This window comes from Amaranthus tricolor, chromosome 5 (assembly GCF_026212465.1).
Source record: "Amaranthus tricolor cultivar Red isolate AtriRed21 chromosome 5, ASM2621246v1, whole genome shotgun sequence".
In the NCBI taxonomy this organism is placed as follows: domain Eukaryota; kingdom Viridiplantae; phylum Streptophyta; class Magnoliopsida; order Caryophyllales; family Amaranthaceae; genus Amaranthus; species Amaranthus tricolor.
This window is the reverse complement of record NC_080051.1, coordinates 25,427,588-25,445,193: the sequence shown is the minus strand read 5'-3', so window position 1 is coordinate 25,445,193 and position 17,606 is coordinate 25,427,588. Positions and strand designations below refer to the sequence as shown.

At 35.7% G+C, this 17,606-nt stretch overlaps 2 protein-coding genes across 3 annotated transcripts; both read right to left on the bottom strand.

Moving 5' to 3' along the window:
• Positions 1 to 1,015: 1,015 nt before the first annotated feature.
• Positions 1,016 to 7,942, bottom strand: LOC130813094 (pentatricopeptide repeat-containing protein At5g48730, chloroplastic). Its single transcript, XM_057678820.1, has 3 exons — positions 7,428 to 7,942; positions 2,643 to 3,049; positions 1,016 to 1,867 (listed from the first exon to the last, which is right to left on the bottom strand). Exons 1-3 carry the CDS (start codon positions 7,830 to 7,832, stop codon positions 1,159 to 1,161), a joined length of 1,521 nt encoding a protein of 506 aa, XP_057534803.1. The 5' UTR covers positions 7,833 to 7,942; the 3' UTR covers positions 1,016 to 1,158.
• A 1,135-nt stretch (positions 7,943 to 9,077) lies between these two features.
• Positions 9,078 to 15,627, bottom strand: LOC130813093 (5-oxoprolinase 1). 2 transcript variants are annotated; one of them, XM_057678817.1, is made up of 2 exons: positions 15,522 to 15,627; positions 9,078 to 13,156 (listed from the first exon to the last, which is right to left on the bottom strand). In XM_057678817.1, exon 2 carries the CDS (start codon positions 13,122 to 13,124, stop codon positions 9,315 to 9,317), a length of 3,810 nt encoding a protein of 1,269 aa, XP_057534800.1. In that variant the 5' UTR covers positions 13,125 to 13,156; positions 15,522 to 15,627; the 3' UTR covers positions 9,078 to 9,314. The 2 variants fall into 2 exon arrangements, with proteins under 2 accessions (XP_057534800.1, XP_057534802.1); XM_057678819.1 differs by having other exon boundaries at positions 15,401 to 15,538.
• Positions 15,628 to 17,606: the final 1,979 nt, after the last annotated feature.

The following is a 17,606-nucleotide window of genomic DNA, read 5'->3' as shown; positions in this document are numbered from 1 at the left end:
TTCACCAATCACTATTGGTTTATTTTTTATTTATATCTTACAAATTAAAATCCTAGTCAAGTAATATTTTGTTTGATTCGTCATAATATAATTTCACTAATATCACTTTTTATTAATTGTTTACCAAGCACAATTTAAGATATTTAAGATTTAAATAAAATGTGATAAATATAACATTTGATTAAAATAAAAAAATGGATCATCAATAAAAAGGGCTTAAAGTAAATTCTTATTGCAAATCTTATAGTGGTTAAGGACACAATTATCCCACATATGACTAAATACTGAATGCTAGTAGTGATCATGCATATCATATTTTGCCTTAATATTACCTCAATGATACTCCTTTAGCCTTGAGGCTATTTCATATAATGATTCTTTGTACGCTATAATAAGCATAGGCCACGCCATAATTTTCAAGTTGGAGGAGCCAAAAACACTAGCTAAATAAATAAATAATTATATTAAAATTGTAATTATTATTTTAATTATCAATTTAAAATAATTATTACAAAATATTTAATTTATAACATGTATGGATGTTTGAACCACATGCCCAAAAGTTTTACATTTTTACTTGTTGATCGCTGTCCCTTTCTAGATTTTTTGATATTTAGAAAATTGAAGAGGATACTATTTGAAGTGGGAAAAATAAAAAGAAGAGAATGAGAAAAAGGATGAAGATAGTGAAAAATATAGTGGATGAATGAGAAAGTGATGAGTCAAAAGAAGGATTAGAGAGAAAATAATAGGAATGTTTTTTTTTTAAAGGAAAAATAAGAGGAATGTTATTTCCTCATAAATATTCTTACTCATTTGCATTTAAATTATTTATTTGTTAGTATGAAAAACTGACACCTAAAATTTCATAAAAGTTACACATCAACACGTTGAATCAAACAGTTATAATAGTTGACTTTATAACCAAACCACTATGACGCACTTCATAAAAGCATTGATGTAAATAACACATTACGAAGTAAAACACATTTTTAAAACTCGATTGTATAAATCCGGACCCGAGTGACCAATCCATTAAAGACAAATACTTAACCATGAAACAAAAAAAATCAACTTCTATACTTTATACACATTTTACCAATATCCATACACAAAATGAGTCAAAAATCTATAAATACAAAGAAAAAAAATAGTAAATCAATTCTTGTCCTTCAACATCAAAGAATTATCTTTACATCTAATGAAAGATCTAAGCTCCTTTGCTTGACTGGTCATTCCAGCAGTTGTATAAGCTTTAATCATGGTTCTATAAGTAATCATATCAGGTTTACATCCTTTGTTCTTCATCATCTCAAGAACCGCCTTCATTTCAGCTAACCGTTCCATCCTTCCATACGCATCGATCATACAGTTGAAGAACACATTATCCAAAGTTACATCAGTATTCTCGATAAATCGTAAAAGCCTTGCAATTTTCTCGGCATTTCCAGTTCGTCCATAAGCCTTCACTAGTGAGCAAAACGTAACACAATTCGGCTTGATTCTTTCCGACTGCATCAATCTGAACAAAAATTCCATTTGCTTTAAATCACCAGCTCTTCCGAATGCATCTATTACTACATTGTAGGTAACGATTGTCCAAGAGTAGTGATATTTCTGCATGTATTCCATGACCGCGCTCATCTTTACATAGTTCTCGGATTTTCCATATGAATCTAGAAGTATGTTGAACGTTCTGATGTTGGGTTCAATGCCGGCACCTTGGAACTTCTCGTAACATTTCTCCATCATCTCGATTTGACCGCTGTTACCGAATGCTCTAAGTGTAGAGTTCATGGTCCATACATCTGGTTTACAATGCTGATTACAGAGCATTTCTGCAAGTATTGACTCCATTTCTGCAAACCTTGTATGAAATAGAAGAAACTAAATAAATCTCATGTTCATCATGACTATGTCTTCGCTAATCTTATCACGAATCACGAGTCGAAAAAACCGAATTATAGTCGGTTTTGAGCTACTTTTGGGTCATTTTGAGCGAATCGTGAATTATTTTACACTAAACGGTTGCATGAAGGCGGAGTCAATTTTGTGTGAATCAAGGAAAAGCTACCGGAAGAAAGGAATTCACTATTTCCAACCTTACATCAAGAGAAAACTCTGAAAATTTCTCTAAAGTAATTACATTTCAAAAGGCAATAAAAATATTTTTCAAAGATTCGCTCAATTTTTCACCAGGAGTTTATAAAGACTTGAAAATTTTCAAAGGGATATAAAAGGTTTCATACATACATTTTACCACACTTAGACCCAAATTTATTTTTCGAACATTCTAGTATAATCGAACAAAGAGTAGGGCCACATTCCTCTAGTCCGATCTTTGAATAGAGTACGGGTATGGATTGTCTGTCAGCTTTCCTCACTTAGACCCTGTTTTCGAGCGGAATTTTTCTTTCATGATGATGATGAGGAGGAGAAGGAGCAAAGGCAACCTACTATTTGGTATGACCGTACGAGGGGTAAACACGGCAATGCATTTAGGCAGAAAAAACAGAATTAGAAAATAGATGAACAAGGCAATGATCATATTATATAAATTTATAGCAAGCACAACCAAAATATATCCACAAAAACCATCCGTTATAACTATAAAGACAAGATATGAGATAGAACCCACGTACTTTCCTGCTTTTCCGTAAGCATCAATCAGCGTATTATATGTGACAGTGTTGGGTCTGATTCCCTGAGACACCATATCAGAAAGCAACATTTGAACTTTATCAAAGGCGAAAACCTGAAGGCACGACTTTATGAGGATTGAATATGTATAAACGTCAGGTCTGCAGTCCGTGCTGTTCTTCATATACTCAAGAAGTGAGAAGGCTTCATCAAACTGACAGCTCCTGCTGTAGGCTGATAAGAGAGCAGTGTATACTCCATGGTCTATAATGCAGCCCTCATCAATCATGTCTTGAAACAATTCATGAGCCTTCTCGGGTTGCTTACATTTTCCAAGCATGACAATAAGTTTTATGTATATATCAGAGTTGGGTCTATACCACAACTGCTCTCGCATAAGTTCAAAAACCTGGATAATATAACATACAGAGATTGTGTGAAAGTCCATGTCCTGATAGACAATCAATACATCAATATCTTGCAAACAAGGAAATTCGGACTGGTGAAAATTCTTTTTGTCTCGGTATTTTTGTTTCATTATCTATTGATTTCACAGGACTAGCAAAATTATATATCAAGTAAAGAGGATAAAAATAGACTAGATATTAGAAATGGGAATCTATCATGGCAAATTTTAGAAAAAAGACTGATCTAGGATAAGTGTCTTACACTTAGTTTGTCCATTTATGAAAAGCAAAACTAGCATGAAGGGAGCCAGTTCATAACGCAGAGTCGCAAATGCTAGAAAAACAACTGGATGAGGTAAGAACACCTCGAAAGCTACCAATTACGCAAATCGGTAATACTAAAATGCGGAAATTAATTCCAGAAATTCAGATTTGCTACATAATTCAACACAATCAAATTCACTAATAAACCATCACAAATAATGGCAAAGCAAGTAATAATCAAAGACAAAGACACAAGTTTTTAACATGGAAAACCTCTTCGGTACGAAGAGTAAAAACCACGAGACGTTAGGAGTCCACCCAAAATGCTCTTATTAAGATAAAAAGAGGTTAAACAAACCCAATCCAAGTCACAAAGGGTCCTCAAACTACCCAAGAACAAAACAACAATAATAAGCAATAATTGAGAAACAAAAGAAATCACCCAAACAATAGGTTTTGTCCAGAAGCAATAAAAGTCGAACAAGAGCTCAAAACAACGATCCAACCGTCCAAAATGAGGCCCTATGTGTCCTCTACAATTTGCTAAAGTTACAGAATGATCTAACGGTTGAAACTCCGAGAAATGGCTTTTTCGTGAAAATGGGCTGTAGGTTTCTCTCTTTCTTACTCTAAAATTGATGCATCAATAATAACCCCACATGGGTTACAACAAATGGACATTTGGACTCTACTTAAAGTGAGTTTCTCCGCATAGGAAGAGACTCAAAACCAAACTAACTCCCCCTCATGACTATGTGGAGGTGATTACCATCCCGAAAAATCTCAAGTTTGCCACGATGTAAGGCCTTAGTCATCATATCGGCACCATTTCATTAGTATGAGTATTCTCCAAATCAACTGACATTGCATCAAAAACATCACGAATCCAATGATACCTCACATCAATATGTTTCGACTCGCATAAAAAGTGGAATTCTTAGCAAGATAAATTGCACTTTGATTGTCACAATACAAAACATACCACATTTGAGTGAAACCAAGTTGTCGGACAAAGCAATTCCTTACATGCCTTAATTGTAGCAATGAACTCGACCTCTGTAGTAGACAAAGCAACACATTTTTGTAGCCTTGACTGCTACAACTCCCCCGATAAAAGTGACCAAGTAACCCGAAGTAGACCTTCTCGAGTCAATATCCCCTGCCAGCATCCAAGTAACCCACAACACGTCCTTTATGCATTTGTTGTGTGTAGTTTGATGTACGCCATGGTTTGTAAGAGCCCCGATATAGCACATGTAGTTGGTTTGGTAAGTAGGTTCTTGTCTAATCCTAATAGCGATCATTGGAATGCTGTGAAGTGGATTTTGAAATACCTATGATGTATGTAGATTTGAAGCTATGTTTTGGGAGTGAGAAGCCAATCCTTGTGGGTTATTCGGATGCTGATATGGTGAGTGATATTTACTCAAAAAGGTCTACTTCGGATTACTTGGTCACTTTTGCCGGAGGAGCTATAGCTTGGTAGACTACAGAAATGCATTGCTTTGTCTACTACTATAGAGGCTGTGTTCATTGCTATGATTGAGACATGTAAGAAAGTGCTTTGGATGAAGCGTTTTGTTCAACAAATTGGTTTCATTCAAAAGAGGTATGTGTTGTATTGTGACATTCAAGGTGCAATTCATTTTGCTAAGAATTCCACTATTCATGCGAAGTTAAAACATGTTGATGTGAGGTATCATTGGATTCGTGGTGTTCTTGATACGAATTCACTTAATTTGGAGAAGATTCATACTAATGACAATGGTGCCAATATGATGACTAAGGCCTAACTTCATGGCAAGTTTGAGATTTGTCGTGAGAATAACGGGATGACAATCACCTCCACATAGTTGTGAGGGGGAGTTTGTTTGGTTTTGGGTCCCTTCTTATGTGGAAACTCATTTTAAGTGAAGCCCAAATGTCCACTTGTTGTAGCCATGTGGGTTTAATGTTTTAGAATCTTTGAGAAGCCTAGGACATATTTGAGATGGAGTCCCTTTTCATCAGATTGATGCATCATTTTTAGGGTAAGAAAGAAAGAAATACATATGAGAAAACGCAGAACATCTCCATGAAAAGCCATTTCTCGGAGTTTCAACCATTAGATCGTCTAGTAATTTTAGCAGTCTGTTGGGACCTATAGGGCCTCATTTTGGACGGTTGGATCGTCGTTTTGAGCTTGGTTCGTCTGTATTGTTTTTGGACAGAAACTGTTGTTTGGATGATTTCTTCTTTTGTTTCTCAAGGAATGCTTATTATGAATTATTGTTCTTCGGTAGTTTGATGACCCTTTCAGAACTTGGATTGGGTTTGTGTAACCTCTTTCTATCGTAATTAAAGCACTTTGGGTGGATTCCTAAAGTCCCGTGGTTTTTACTCTTCACACCAAAGAGGTTTTCCACGTAAAAATCTTGTGTGCTTGTCATTGATTATTACTTGCTTTGCCATTATTTGTTTGCTGTATTTTCTTGCTGGTTTATTGGTGAAATTTTGAGTTTTGCTTTTGACAACAAGTCGTCTCCCGTGGTTTTTACTCTTCACACCAAAGAGGTTTTCCACGTAAAAATCTTGTGTCTTTGTCTTTGATTATTTATTACTTGCTTTGCCATTACTTGTTTGCTGGATTTTCTGCTAGTTTATTGGTGAAATTTTGAGTCTTGCTTTTGACCACAAGTCATCAATTTTATCAATACAAAGTGGATTATTCATTATGAAGTGGTTGAATTAGTTACCAGCCCAACCTCATATATGTAAACAAGTACTTCTGAAATTTTAATTTTGAGCCAGTGGATATTCATTGTTGGCCATCCTCTTCTCAAAGATTCATGGGGTCTCAAACTCTAATATGTTCGTAATCGTAATGAAAATTCACAGTGCTAAAAAAAACCTAAAAATGTGAGTTTCACATCCTGAGCTCAAATTAACCACAAAAAGAAAACTTGACTACATATTTAATTAAGTTTCAAAAGTCGGAAACAATTGCTTCATAGGTTCTCATGACTTAGAATTGCACATAACAACATTTTTTCCTTAAAGGTAACTGATTGTCATGTTCTTTTCATTCATCTTGCTCACTCCTAATGATGAACTTGAAACAAAAGCTCCTCGCCACAAATACTACATTGCATAGTCCTTTTTGGCATTTCACTCCTCAACCTTTCCTTTCTTCGGGCCATGATTGACGTTCATCGACAACATTTGCAATGTGCTAATAAAAACTTCTAAAAATTGATGAGTACAAAACAGTTCGGTAAACATTTATATCTTACTTTCCAATAAAACCCAATAATGCTTATTTTTTTTTTATGCAAATAGCCTCAACGGGCAGGTTCAATTCTAGGTCTTGGGTACAATGCTCACATGAAGTTAACTTGGCAAGCTGAAATTTACCCATCCTCCAATGTGCTAATAAAAATATGCTTGAGTTCATGGTAATAGGACATAGGAGTAGCATTTTTAATCTCAGTTAATATTTCTTTTCCATCAACTCTTCAATACTCCCTTTGTCCCATAGAAATTGCATCATTTGACTCAAAGTATATACCAAAATTTGCATATGAACTCTCAAACACTCTTACAAGCTCCCTCCCAAAATATACTTTCCCTATAACTATTTAGGTGGTAGACCTATTGTTTATAACTCCACAGTCCACATGTGAGTGCTCCTCGTTCATTGCCAGTCCCATGTCCAAATATAGGAGGGTGAGCGGTAGGTTTTTAGCCACGCTTAGTCACAGTCACATCTCATAATATCTGACTTTTCAAGGAAATTAAAAATCAGGTATTTTATTGAACTTCACTCTAATGGATAGGGTACGTACTAAGTAGCACTCATCTTTTAAATCTTGCTCCTATATGTTCTATTGTTCTGAATTCATCAATGCTGTTCACAAGTAAAACACTCAACAAACAAAAATCCAAACAAACCCTACATCAAAATCCTCAACAAAATCCCATCTTTAAAATCCAATTCAAGAAACAAATAAGCCTGAAAATTCATTCCCAAATCTCAAACATACCCCAAAAAAGAGGGAAAAAAACCAGCTCAAATTCTACAACAAATGCAAGAAATTAACCATTTACTAAAGGAATTAACATTGATAAATATAAAACCTTAAGAGCAGACTCCCAACGAAGAGCAGTTATACGTTCATGAAGAGCTTCAAGAACAGTCCTAGGTAACAGCCTCTTAGGACTAATTCCTTTCTTCTTCTTCTCAATTACTGCTTTTGTAGCTTCTCTTCTTAGAATAACTGAAATTGCTTTTTGAGATGCTATTTTTCTGTTAGTCTCTTGTTTCCTCTCTCTAGATTCTCTCTCTTTATCCTTACTTTTCAACGGAAAACTCCATTTTTTCTGGGGATTTGAGATTGTAATGGAAGTTGGAGAAGATGAAGGGCGAGTAGTAGGAACCGGGAGTGAATCTGGGTCGGTTGAGGATACAGATTTGGAGCGTAAGGTGAAGGGTTTTGGATGGTGGTTGAGTGCTGGCGGGAATGGGATTGACTGAGAGGCCATTGTTCATGACTTGAATCTTGGAAGATTTTTTATTGTAGTTATTTATAGAAAGTTTTTCAATTATTTTGGAAATTTTAACAAAAAATTTCTTCTAGTCACTACTGCTAGTTTTGATAGTTACTACCTTTTTTTAAATGAACTTGAAAGGATTAGCATAAATCAAGTTTAATAAATCAAGTTCAACTAAGATTTTAAAATTTTGAGAGAAAAGGTTTTATTGGCAAATTCTGAGTGTAATCTAGCAACTAAGTGAACTAATATGTTACTATTCCGCTTAATGAAGCTACAACCAAAACTCTTAAAATTATTACTCAAAGAAAAAATACAGTCATAAAGGAGATGAATATCGGAGGATCCTTCCACTTTATGTTCAATAGATGAAACCGCATTCAGAGAGTCGCCTTCGAGTTGGATATATTCGAAACCGAACCTAACAACAATTTCGAGCCCAAACAAAGCTGCAGCAGCCTCGCTAACTTCAATTGACCATTGGGCTTTATATCTATGCACACCCGCCACGAGAAGCTTCCCCACATTATAACGAATGACAACTCCAATACCTCGGTTCGTCCCATCAGCCCCATTTGCATCAAAGTTCACCTTCACCCAGCCATCATGCGGAGGAGACCACAACATCAACTATAGAACGCTATTTCGCTGTGGGATCAACAACTTTTCCGAGTACAAGATGAAATCAGCAACTAGTTTATTAAAGAGAAATAAAATATTTTAAGAAAAAAATTAATATTTAGTAATAAATAAAGGAAGATAATAAATTATATGAATAAAATAAAAAAAAAGTTCAAATGTATGAAATAATATTATAAGAAAGTTATAGACATAACTCCAAAAATAAAAATATAGCAAAATGAGTGATACAAAATAACAAATGATACTAAATAAGTGAGTAGCAACAATTACTCTCCTTGTAAATAATGACAAAGGGTAATAACAAGTAATCTCTTCCCTCGTGCCCCTTATTTGAGGGGCCAAAAATTTATATTTGATTTCGACTTATAATTGACTATATTAAGATAACTTATCAAATTATATACACTTTTTTAATGTGAAGTTGCAAGTAATATGCTACTATGGTCAATCGAAACACAATCTCTTTGTTAACACAAACTAAGATAAGATTGCATACATCCGAAATTCAACCCCTTCAAATCCCGCTTAGTATTGCCGTAATAACACTGAAGTATGAAATGTGCAAGTAAATTCCCACCTCATGCCTAAGCAAAATTGAAGTTAATGGCAATAATACCAAATTTGGATCCTTTATTCTTTAAAACCTCATCTACATTTAACATTTCTAATCCACCACAATTTCTAACTGACCAAGATCAAAATAGAAAAAATACAAAGATGTAAACAATTATTGGTATCAAGCCAATCATTTGGCAAATTACAGTCTGTTACAGTCTTAACACTGACAGTAACAGCAAAAGCATGAAAAAAGATGTAAACAAAGACAGTATCTTATGTTCTATCTATAGAACCAAATCCACCTCCACCAGGAGTTAAAATCACAACAGTTTCTCCTCCCCGCACATTAATGGTGTTTTTACCTCCTAAATATATTTTCCTCTTGTCTTTAGTAATTAGATAATTAGCGCCACGAGCCCCATCTTCTCCTCCTCGTAATCCTCGTGGAGCATGAACTCGTCTTTCAGTAAGAAGGCTCACGATAACTGGTCGCCTGAATTCGATCTCCCTCACAAGCCCATCTCCTCCTCTGTGAGCCCCAGCACCTCCACTGTTTTCTCTGAGCCCAAATCTGTGCAGGATCACTGGGTACCTCTGTTCGAAAATTTCAGGGTCGGTCATGCGAGTATTTGTCATGTGACACTGAACACCACTCGTTCCATCCCATGTTGGACCGGCCCCACACCCGCCTCCGATTGTCTCATAATAACCAAATGTGTCGTCCCCAAAGGTTAAGTTATTCATGCAGCCTTGAGAACAGGCACATGCCTGGAAAGCGGTGAGTATCACATCGGTGACTCTCTGGGATGTAAGGACATTGCCCCCCACTACGGCAGCTTTGTCGCTTGGAGAAAGAAAACAACCAGGGGGAATGTAAATTTTGACAGGGGCAATACAACCTTGATTTAGCGGAATATCAACGTTAACCAAACAGCGGAGGCAGTATATGACTGCAGCAGCTGTAACTGCTTCGGGTGCATTCCAATTGCCATATACTTCCGGGCTTGTTGAGGAGAAATCGAAAAATGCTTCACCCTTCTTTGAATCAATTGTAAGTTTGAGATGGACTGTAGAACCGTCGTCCATGTAATCTTCTTCTTCAATGGTTACACTGTCCCCGGCTTTAGCTTCACTCGATGAAGATAACATTTTAGCAGCCACTGATTTGAGCATTTCTCTGACGGCTTCTTCTGCATTAAGCTGTACATATTTCATGTATACATTGACAGTCTCCTGACTGTATTGTTCAATTAGCTCTTTGATGAGTGAAATGCCTCTTTGGTTAGCAGCCACTTGAGCATGGAGATCTGATAAGTTGTCTTGGAGCCTCCGGGTTCCTGGGATCTTATGAGCAGGATCATCAGCACATGGGTATTGGAGAAGTTTGACGATACCTTCCTCCTGAAATACGCCCTTCTCCACAAGCTTGAAGGCTTTGATGGCTGCGCCTTCTTCCCATATGGCTTTGGAGAAAGGAGGCATACTTCCAGGTGTAATACCTCCGATTTCAGCATGATGTCCCCTACTCGCGACAAAAAACACCAGTTTTCTGTCATCAAAGACAGGCGTGACGACAGTTATATCAGGAAGATGGCTACCCCCTGAACAAGGATGGTTAGTGACTAGCACATCTCCTTCATTCAGATCATCACCCCAGTACTTCAATTGCCAACGAACAGTACTTGACATAGCTCCGAGATGCACCGGGACATGAGGGGCATTAGCTACAAGCCCTCCATCCGGGTCAAAAAGAGCACAGGAAAAATCTAGCCGCTCCTTAATGTTTGTCGATATTGAAGTTCTCTGTAGAGTCCGTCCCATCTGCTCAGCAATCCCCATAAACCTGTGATTGAAAATCGAAAGCTGCACCACATCTGAAGCTTTGTCAGAAACTTTCGTTACGTTTGAAGTAGACTCGATTTCAATTTTGATGTTTCCGTATTTTGTAATCATAGCTCTACAATTTGGCTCCACAATCAATGTACTGTTACCGTTCATGATAACAGCTGGGCCAGGGATGGTGTGACCATAACCCAGATTTTCAAGCTTGAACAAAGGTGTCTCTTGCCAGCCGTTTTGAAAATAAACCTTGCAAAGACATTGACTGTTCGGAGTTCCTGGATTAGGATTCTGAGCCTTGGGTTTCAAGATATTAGTGACTCCGACACCTCGAACTCTTACATCACAAACAAGGAGGTTCCTGTTCTGCAATTTGAATCCATACTCCCGCTGGAACAGACTCACAAATTCACTTGCGTAGTCAAATACTAGCGTACCATCACTTTCTTGTCTTTTAACCATGATTGCCGTATCTGTACCCTCATACCGTAGATTCAAATAAGTCTCGGTTTTTATGTTCTCTTCTCTAAAGCCTTGTTCTAGAAGCTTGTGCTTCACCTGCTCCAGCAATTTGGCTTCTCTACGAGAAGCCTCCTGAACAGATTCAAGACAATAAACAGCTGAATATGGCTCTTGAGCCTCTTCGACAACATCAGCTAGTCCCATGCCATATGCACTTAGTATACCGCAAAATCTATGGATCAATACCTCTTTCATGCCCAACGCCCTAGCAATAGCACATGCATGTTGGGGGCCAGCACCTCCAAAACAAGCAAGAGCATGGTTCCGAGTCTCATGGCCTTTCATCTCTGTCAATTGGCGTATTGGACGACACATTGTCTCGTTTGCAACATTAACAAACCCAAGAGCTATCTCCTCAATAGACATGTCTTTCACGGAAGGGTCCTGGCTCTTCCTATAAGAGTTTATGTGATCTGCGAGCTTCTTGAACTCTTCTCTAGTTGCATTTACATCTAATGGCTGGTCTTCATTGGGCCCAAAAATTGAGGGAAAATAATCAGTAATAACATAACCCAGAACTAAATTTGCATCTGTAACTGCTAATTCACCTCCTTTTCTGTAACACACGGGGCCAGGGTGCGCACCCACTGATTCCGGTCCCACCTTGAAGGCTCCAAATTGGAATTTTAACTTTGAACCTCCACCAGCAGCCACGGTATTTATGTCAAGCTGAGGTGCTTGGATAACTGCTCCAGCAATCTGCGTTTCGAGCACCTGTTCGTATTCACCAGCATAACGGCTAACATCTGTGGATGTACCACCCATATCAAACCCAATAAGAGGCCTATCCGTTTCGATTCCAAACAAAGTTTGTGAATAACCAACAACACCACCAGCAGGGCCTGATAAAACTGCTTTATGACCGGAAAACCTACTTTCCGGCGCTAGCCCTCCATCCGATTGCATAAATAGAACATTAACCTTCCCCAAGCCCTCATCAAACTTCGATATGAATCCAGATAAGTAATCTTTGATTACTGGGGTAAGATATGCATCCACACTTGCAGTTAAACCCCTAGGAACTGCTCGAACCATGGGTGTCAAAGCCGACGACAAAGATACATGTCGAAAACCCATGCTCAAGGCTAACTTCTCTACAGAGAGCTCATGCTGTGGGTAGGTGTAAGAGTGCATCAACACAACAGCAAGACAGCTTATACCCTTTTCCAAGAGCTTTTTCAGCAAAGGCCTCAAAGAATTTTCGTTCAATGGCTTTGCAACTTTTACGAGTTCACCTGAAACTCCTTTAAATACAGATGATGAGTTAACATTCTCTTCTTCATCAAGAACAAGTTCAACTCTTTCTTCAACCTCCACAACCTCTTCATAGAGATTCGAGGGCTTGGATACAGTTAAATCAAATATGTTCGGACGGGTTTGGTTTCCGATTTGCAGTAGATCCTTAAATCCTTGCGTAACACATAGAGCGATTCTCTCTCCTTTCCTCTCCAACAGGGCATTTGTAGCCACGGTGGTACCCATCCGTATCCACTCAATTTTGTCAGTAGGAATCTTGGAGGACCGAGGAATTTTTTCCCCGGTGTATTCTTCCAAAATTCTGCGGATGCCTTCAACTGGAGCATCGTCATAGTTAGAAGGATCAACAGATAAAAGTTTCATTACACGGCCTTCAGTTTGACCAGGGAGTTCGGCATATACATCGGTAAATGTTCCCCCTCGATCAATGCAAAACTTTAGTTTCTCAGAACTGATGCTGCCCATTTGAACACTAAATGCCCAGAAACAAGATTATCCTACAGACATGTTAAAGCATGGGACACGTCAGTTGTGAGCCTTATAAGAAAACTCCTCGATAAGAATAAAATTATAATCATCAGAAGATTACAACTCAAAGACATCACCAGGTGAGTGATATAGATATCTCCCTCAAACTAGAAACTTTAAAAAGATGAAAATGGTAGAACCATAATGCAAAAATACATTTTCGGTCACGAACGCAGTAATGGTCACGAAACGGATATTGTGGTCATTACAAATAATTTTGTTGTCAATGTGGCCTATATCTCAGTCGTGGTAACTCAGATGTGATAAGGTGATGCGGTCTTGTTTTTGCACCATGGGTTGAACAGACAAAAAAAACATAAAAATGATTGTTGCGGGAGATGAGAGCATCAATTGTTATTTATTCCCTAGTTAATCATAGCTCAAGATAGAACATATTCATTATACTCATTATAATTTTAAAAATTAATGATGCAAATCAACATTACACTATTTATGTTTTCTTTTCATCTCTTACTTTATGTAACAATGGAAGTGATTACCTAATTTTTCCATTCAATTCCCAGAAATCATTAGGTGAATGCAACCCATCCAGTCACGCAACAGGAAAGCAATAGCAACCAAACTAAGAGACTACACTGACTTTTTTTTTTTATCAAAAAACCGGATGGCGGATGGTATAAGAAAAAAAAAATCCTTCTCCTCTCCCCCTCTCTTTTTCGGTTAGTAGGGTAAATCAAATATCCTAAATTAAATTAAAATTAAACTTTCAAGTAACAACAGATAAGAGTTACATCCCAGGCACACAAGGCCCAAGGGTGACTTTGTAATCCTTCCATCTGATCCTAATCTTATTTATTGCCTTTTGGAGAGTCACATCATTTCTCCCAATAAGTTCTCCAAGCATTGGATGAAATAGTGTAATTAAGAAACAATGAAGGAGCTAGCAAGTTTATGAAAAAAACATAATCATGTAAAATCTAATAGATTCATTTGAATAAACTCAAACAATCATCATCATGTAAACCCAAAAAACCAAATTCAAATATCAATGATTTTCATTAAATGTGTATTGAAGACTGTAGGAGTTGGTGACTTGATTCAACCTATTTGGCTTAGCTAAATGTGGTTAAGTTTTGGCTTGACATCTTTGCTGTACATTTAGCATGGAGTAGGGAGTCCAAGGTGCATAGGAGAATGTGGTTTCAATGTGTGTGTGCCTTTTATCTTTATATTGATATGCTCGTGGTTCAAGGAAGCATGGGAGGGCTGCCCATTAGATTACTCAACCGAGCTTATGGGTTGTTTGGGTGAGCAAATGTTTGAACACCATGGAAGAAGCTAGCCATTCACTTCTGCTTGGGTGAGCCAGGGTATTTCTTGGGCGAGCAAATCCAAGGCAACAGGCAGATTGTTGACACTTGGAAGCTTCAGCAGATCGGATGAACCAAGACATGCTCAGCGAGCAACATTTAGCCCGGGCAAGCAGCACATTTCCAGCCCCTTTATGCTTTTTGTCTGTACCTCCCTCTACATATATTGGGTATATGCAAGCTACTTTTTCCCAGCCAAGACAGATAATTGAGTTTCATCTTGACCTTACCCTACTTTGCTCGTACTCTCTTGATTATCTTCCTCACTCCAAATTTATAACCTCCAATTTAATACCTTCATTGATGAGCTTTAAGCTCCATCCTTTAAACACATAATATACAAAACACTAGCCTAAAAAAGAACGTTGCCAAATCAGTGAACTTAATTTGATGTTTTGGTAGATTGTAGTGAAACATAATTCTCTAGTTAGTTCGCGTTTTGAATTCGCAATTCACTCAAATCGTTAAAAAATACCTAAAAATTGACCATAATTCAAATTTTCAAATTTGCGATTCCCAAGTCAATTAGTAGTTACAAGTTCATTGCAAACACTTTTTCCCAGTAATAAACAAAGCGATGGTCTAAAAAACCAAAAACACAGAACAAGTAAAAGAAATTAATCGATCAAAAATTTACACTCCTTGACATAACAAACGTCAATGTAAAAGTGAAGTAATTTTGTACACAATTCCAGAACATATAATTAACTTTCGAATGACAGCCAATTAAAAACAATACCCAGAAGCAAGATATCAATCATCAATCAATCCAATAGAATCTAAAAACGGTAAAGGTTAAGGTAGATTAAACTTATTCAATCTTTAATCTTGAAATTTATATATAATTAGATGATAATACAACTTGTAAGAGAAACAATTAACCTTCATATGGGTAACATGAAAGATTAAGAGATGAAATTAAGATTGAACAGAGCAAAGTCAGAATCTGAAGAACATAGCAGAAAAGGTATAGAATTAGAAGTGAGAATATGAGAAGATGAACCTGTAATTTGCTTTAAGAGGGGACTGGAATGAAGGAGAGACGAGCAATGTCGAGATTTGCTTTCTGATGTCTTGATGACTAATGTTTAGACTTTGGACAGTTTTTTTATTCGGAAAAATTAGTTAGAATAATTCAACTTATTATTTTTTTATAGTAAATTCATTGATTGGATGAATTGCTTTAGTATATTTTATTTTTTTAAAAAAATATAAATTAAAAAATATGTCGAAAAAAATACTTCCTCTTATTCAGCTTATCTGTCCCATTTTCTTTTATGGTCAAGTCACCTTAATTCTCTCATTTCTAGTTTTGGTATTGGTTTTTGACTTTTATGCCCTTAGTAGCTTTATCCTATTTTCAATTATACCCTCTATTACCCATACTAATTTTCTTCCCTTACATTAAAAACCCATAATACCACTCTCTTTCTTACCCTTACGGTTCCACTTTTGACTCTCCTTAAAATCCGTGAAAAGTCAAATGGGACTCCTAAGGTGAATAGGAGGGAGTATTAAAAAACTATTCACAAAATTTTTTTTATGTAAATTTAAAAATTTTTTCTCTGATTTTAAATTAATTTTCAATTTATTTTTTTAGTGAATTACCTACTATAGCAAGTCGCCGGGTTACCCAAGTTTACTCTAGGTAAATATCCCTTAAAGTTGGGATTATTCATGGTTAATCAATAGGTGGGATTATTGTAGGAAAATCATAAAAATGTTGGATCATTCTAGTTAATTTTTCCTATATATTTTTTAATTTTTTTTACAATCATACTTTTGTTTTTGAAAAATATTGGTATGTGTCTTAAAGAAAAAAAAATTTATAATCAATCTCCGTGATTTTTATTCACCATAGGAATTAGGAAGACAAAATAAATACTCCCTCCGTCTCATTGAATTTGCAACATTTGTCATTTTAGTCCGTCTCACTTAATTTGCATCATTTATATTTTGTGACAATGATCCACCACTTGCTTTTAATTTTATCCATACATTTTAACTCTTTTCTAATTTTATCCACACAATTCATTTTCCTTCTTCAATTATGACCATTATCTACCTTTTTCTTAATAAACATTACTTTTGTCTTTGATTCAAACTATATACGACATATGAGTATAGGTAAACAAAACATTAAAATAAATTATAATCTTAAAAGCCTCACCATATCAAATTCTTCTACATAAGCGCAGTATACCCATATTAAAAATCTTCGTTATTTACTTAGACAGTCTAAACTACATCGATAGAGAATTGAGAAGTACTCATGCGTCCCAACTCCCAAGTCCCAAACATTAAAAAAAATTCGTTATTTTTTAAGAAAATAATAGAATAATAGATATTTGACGATAAATAAAAAAAAATTGAATTGTATCAATAATATTAAAGATAATTAAATAGTGCAAATGATATTAAAAGAAAATATAAATTTATTTTCAAATATATAAATAATATAAAATGAGAGATATCAAAATGAAAAATATTACTCCTACTAAATAAGAAGGACAGAAAGTATCCTTTATTTGTTGATTAGCAGATTGGAAACAATAAAATATGAACATTAATTTCAGGTCTTGTACTACTTTAACTACTAAATTTTACTTGACTTTGGGAAACAAAATTAGTTACTTTCTTCAATTGAATTGCAATTATTATATTTACATTTGCTAATGTATAAATTCGATTATAAATAATTAGGCTATTTAACTCGTATGAAATGTGTCTTATAATGAGATCGTCTCACACATTAATTTACGATTTTTAATTGTGTAAAATTAAATATTATAAAAATATTTATATTATTAAAATTTGTGTTTAGACAAATCAAATAAGATTCTATTTAACTATATTTTAATTTATAAATTAAAATAATATAAATTAAAAATAAGCGATAAATAACATAAACCATGCAAATAAGACAATAGGATTGAGTTGTAGGAAGTATATAAAGGGTTGGATAATAGCAATGTTTTAAAGAGTATTTTTAGGCTCAACAATCAATATACAAAAAAAACATCATCAAATGTAAATACATAACGCACTCATTTTTCTATATTTTTTATTTTAATTTTTGTGTAATATA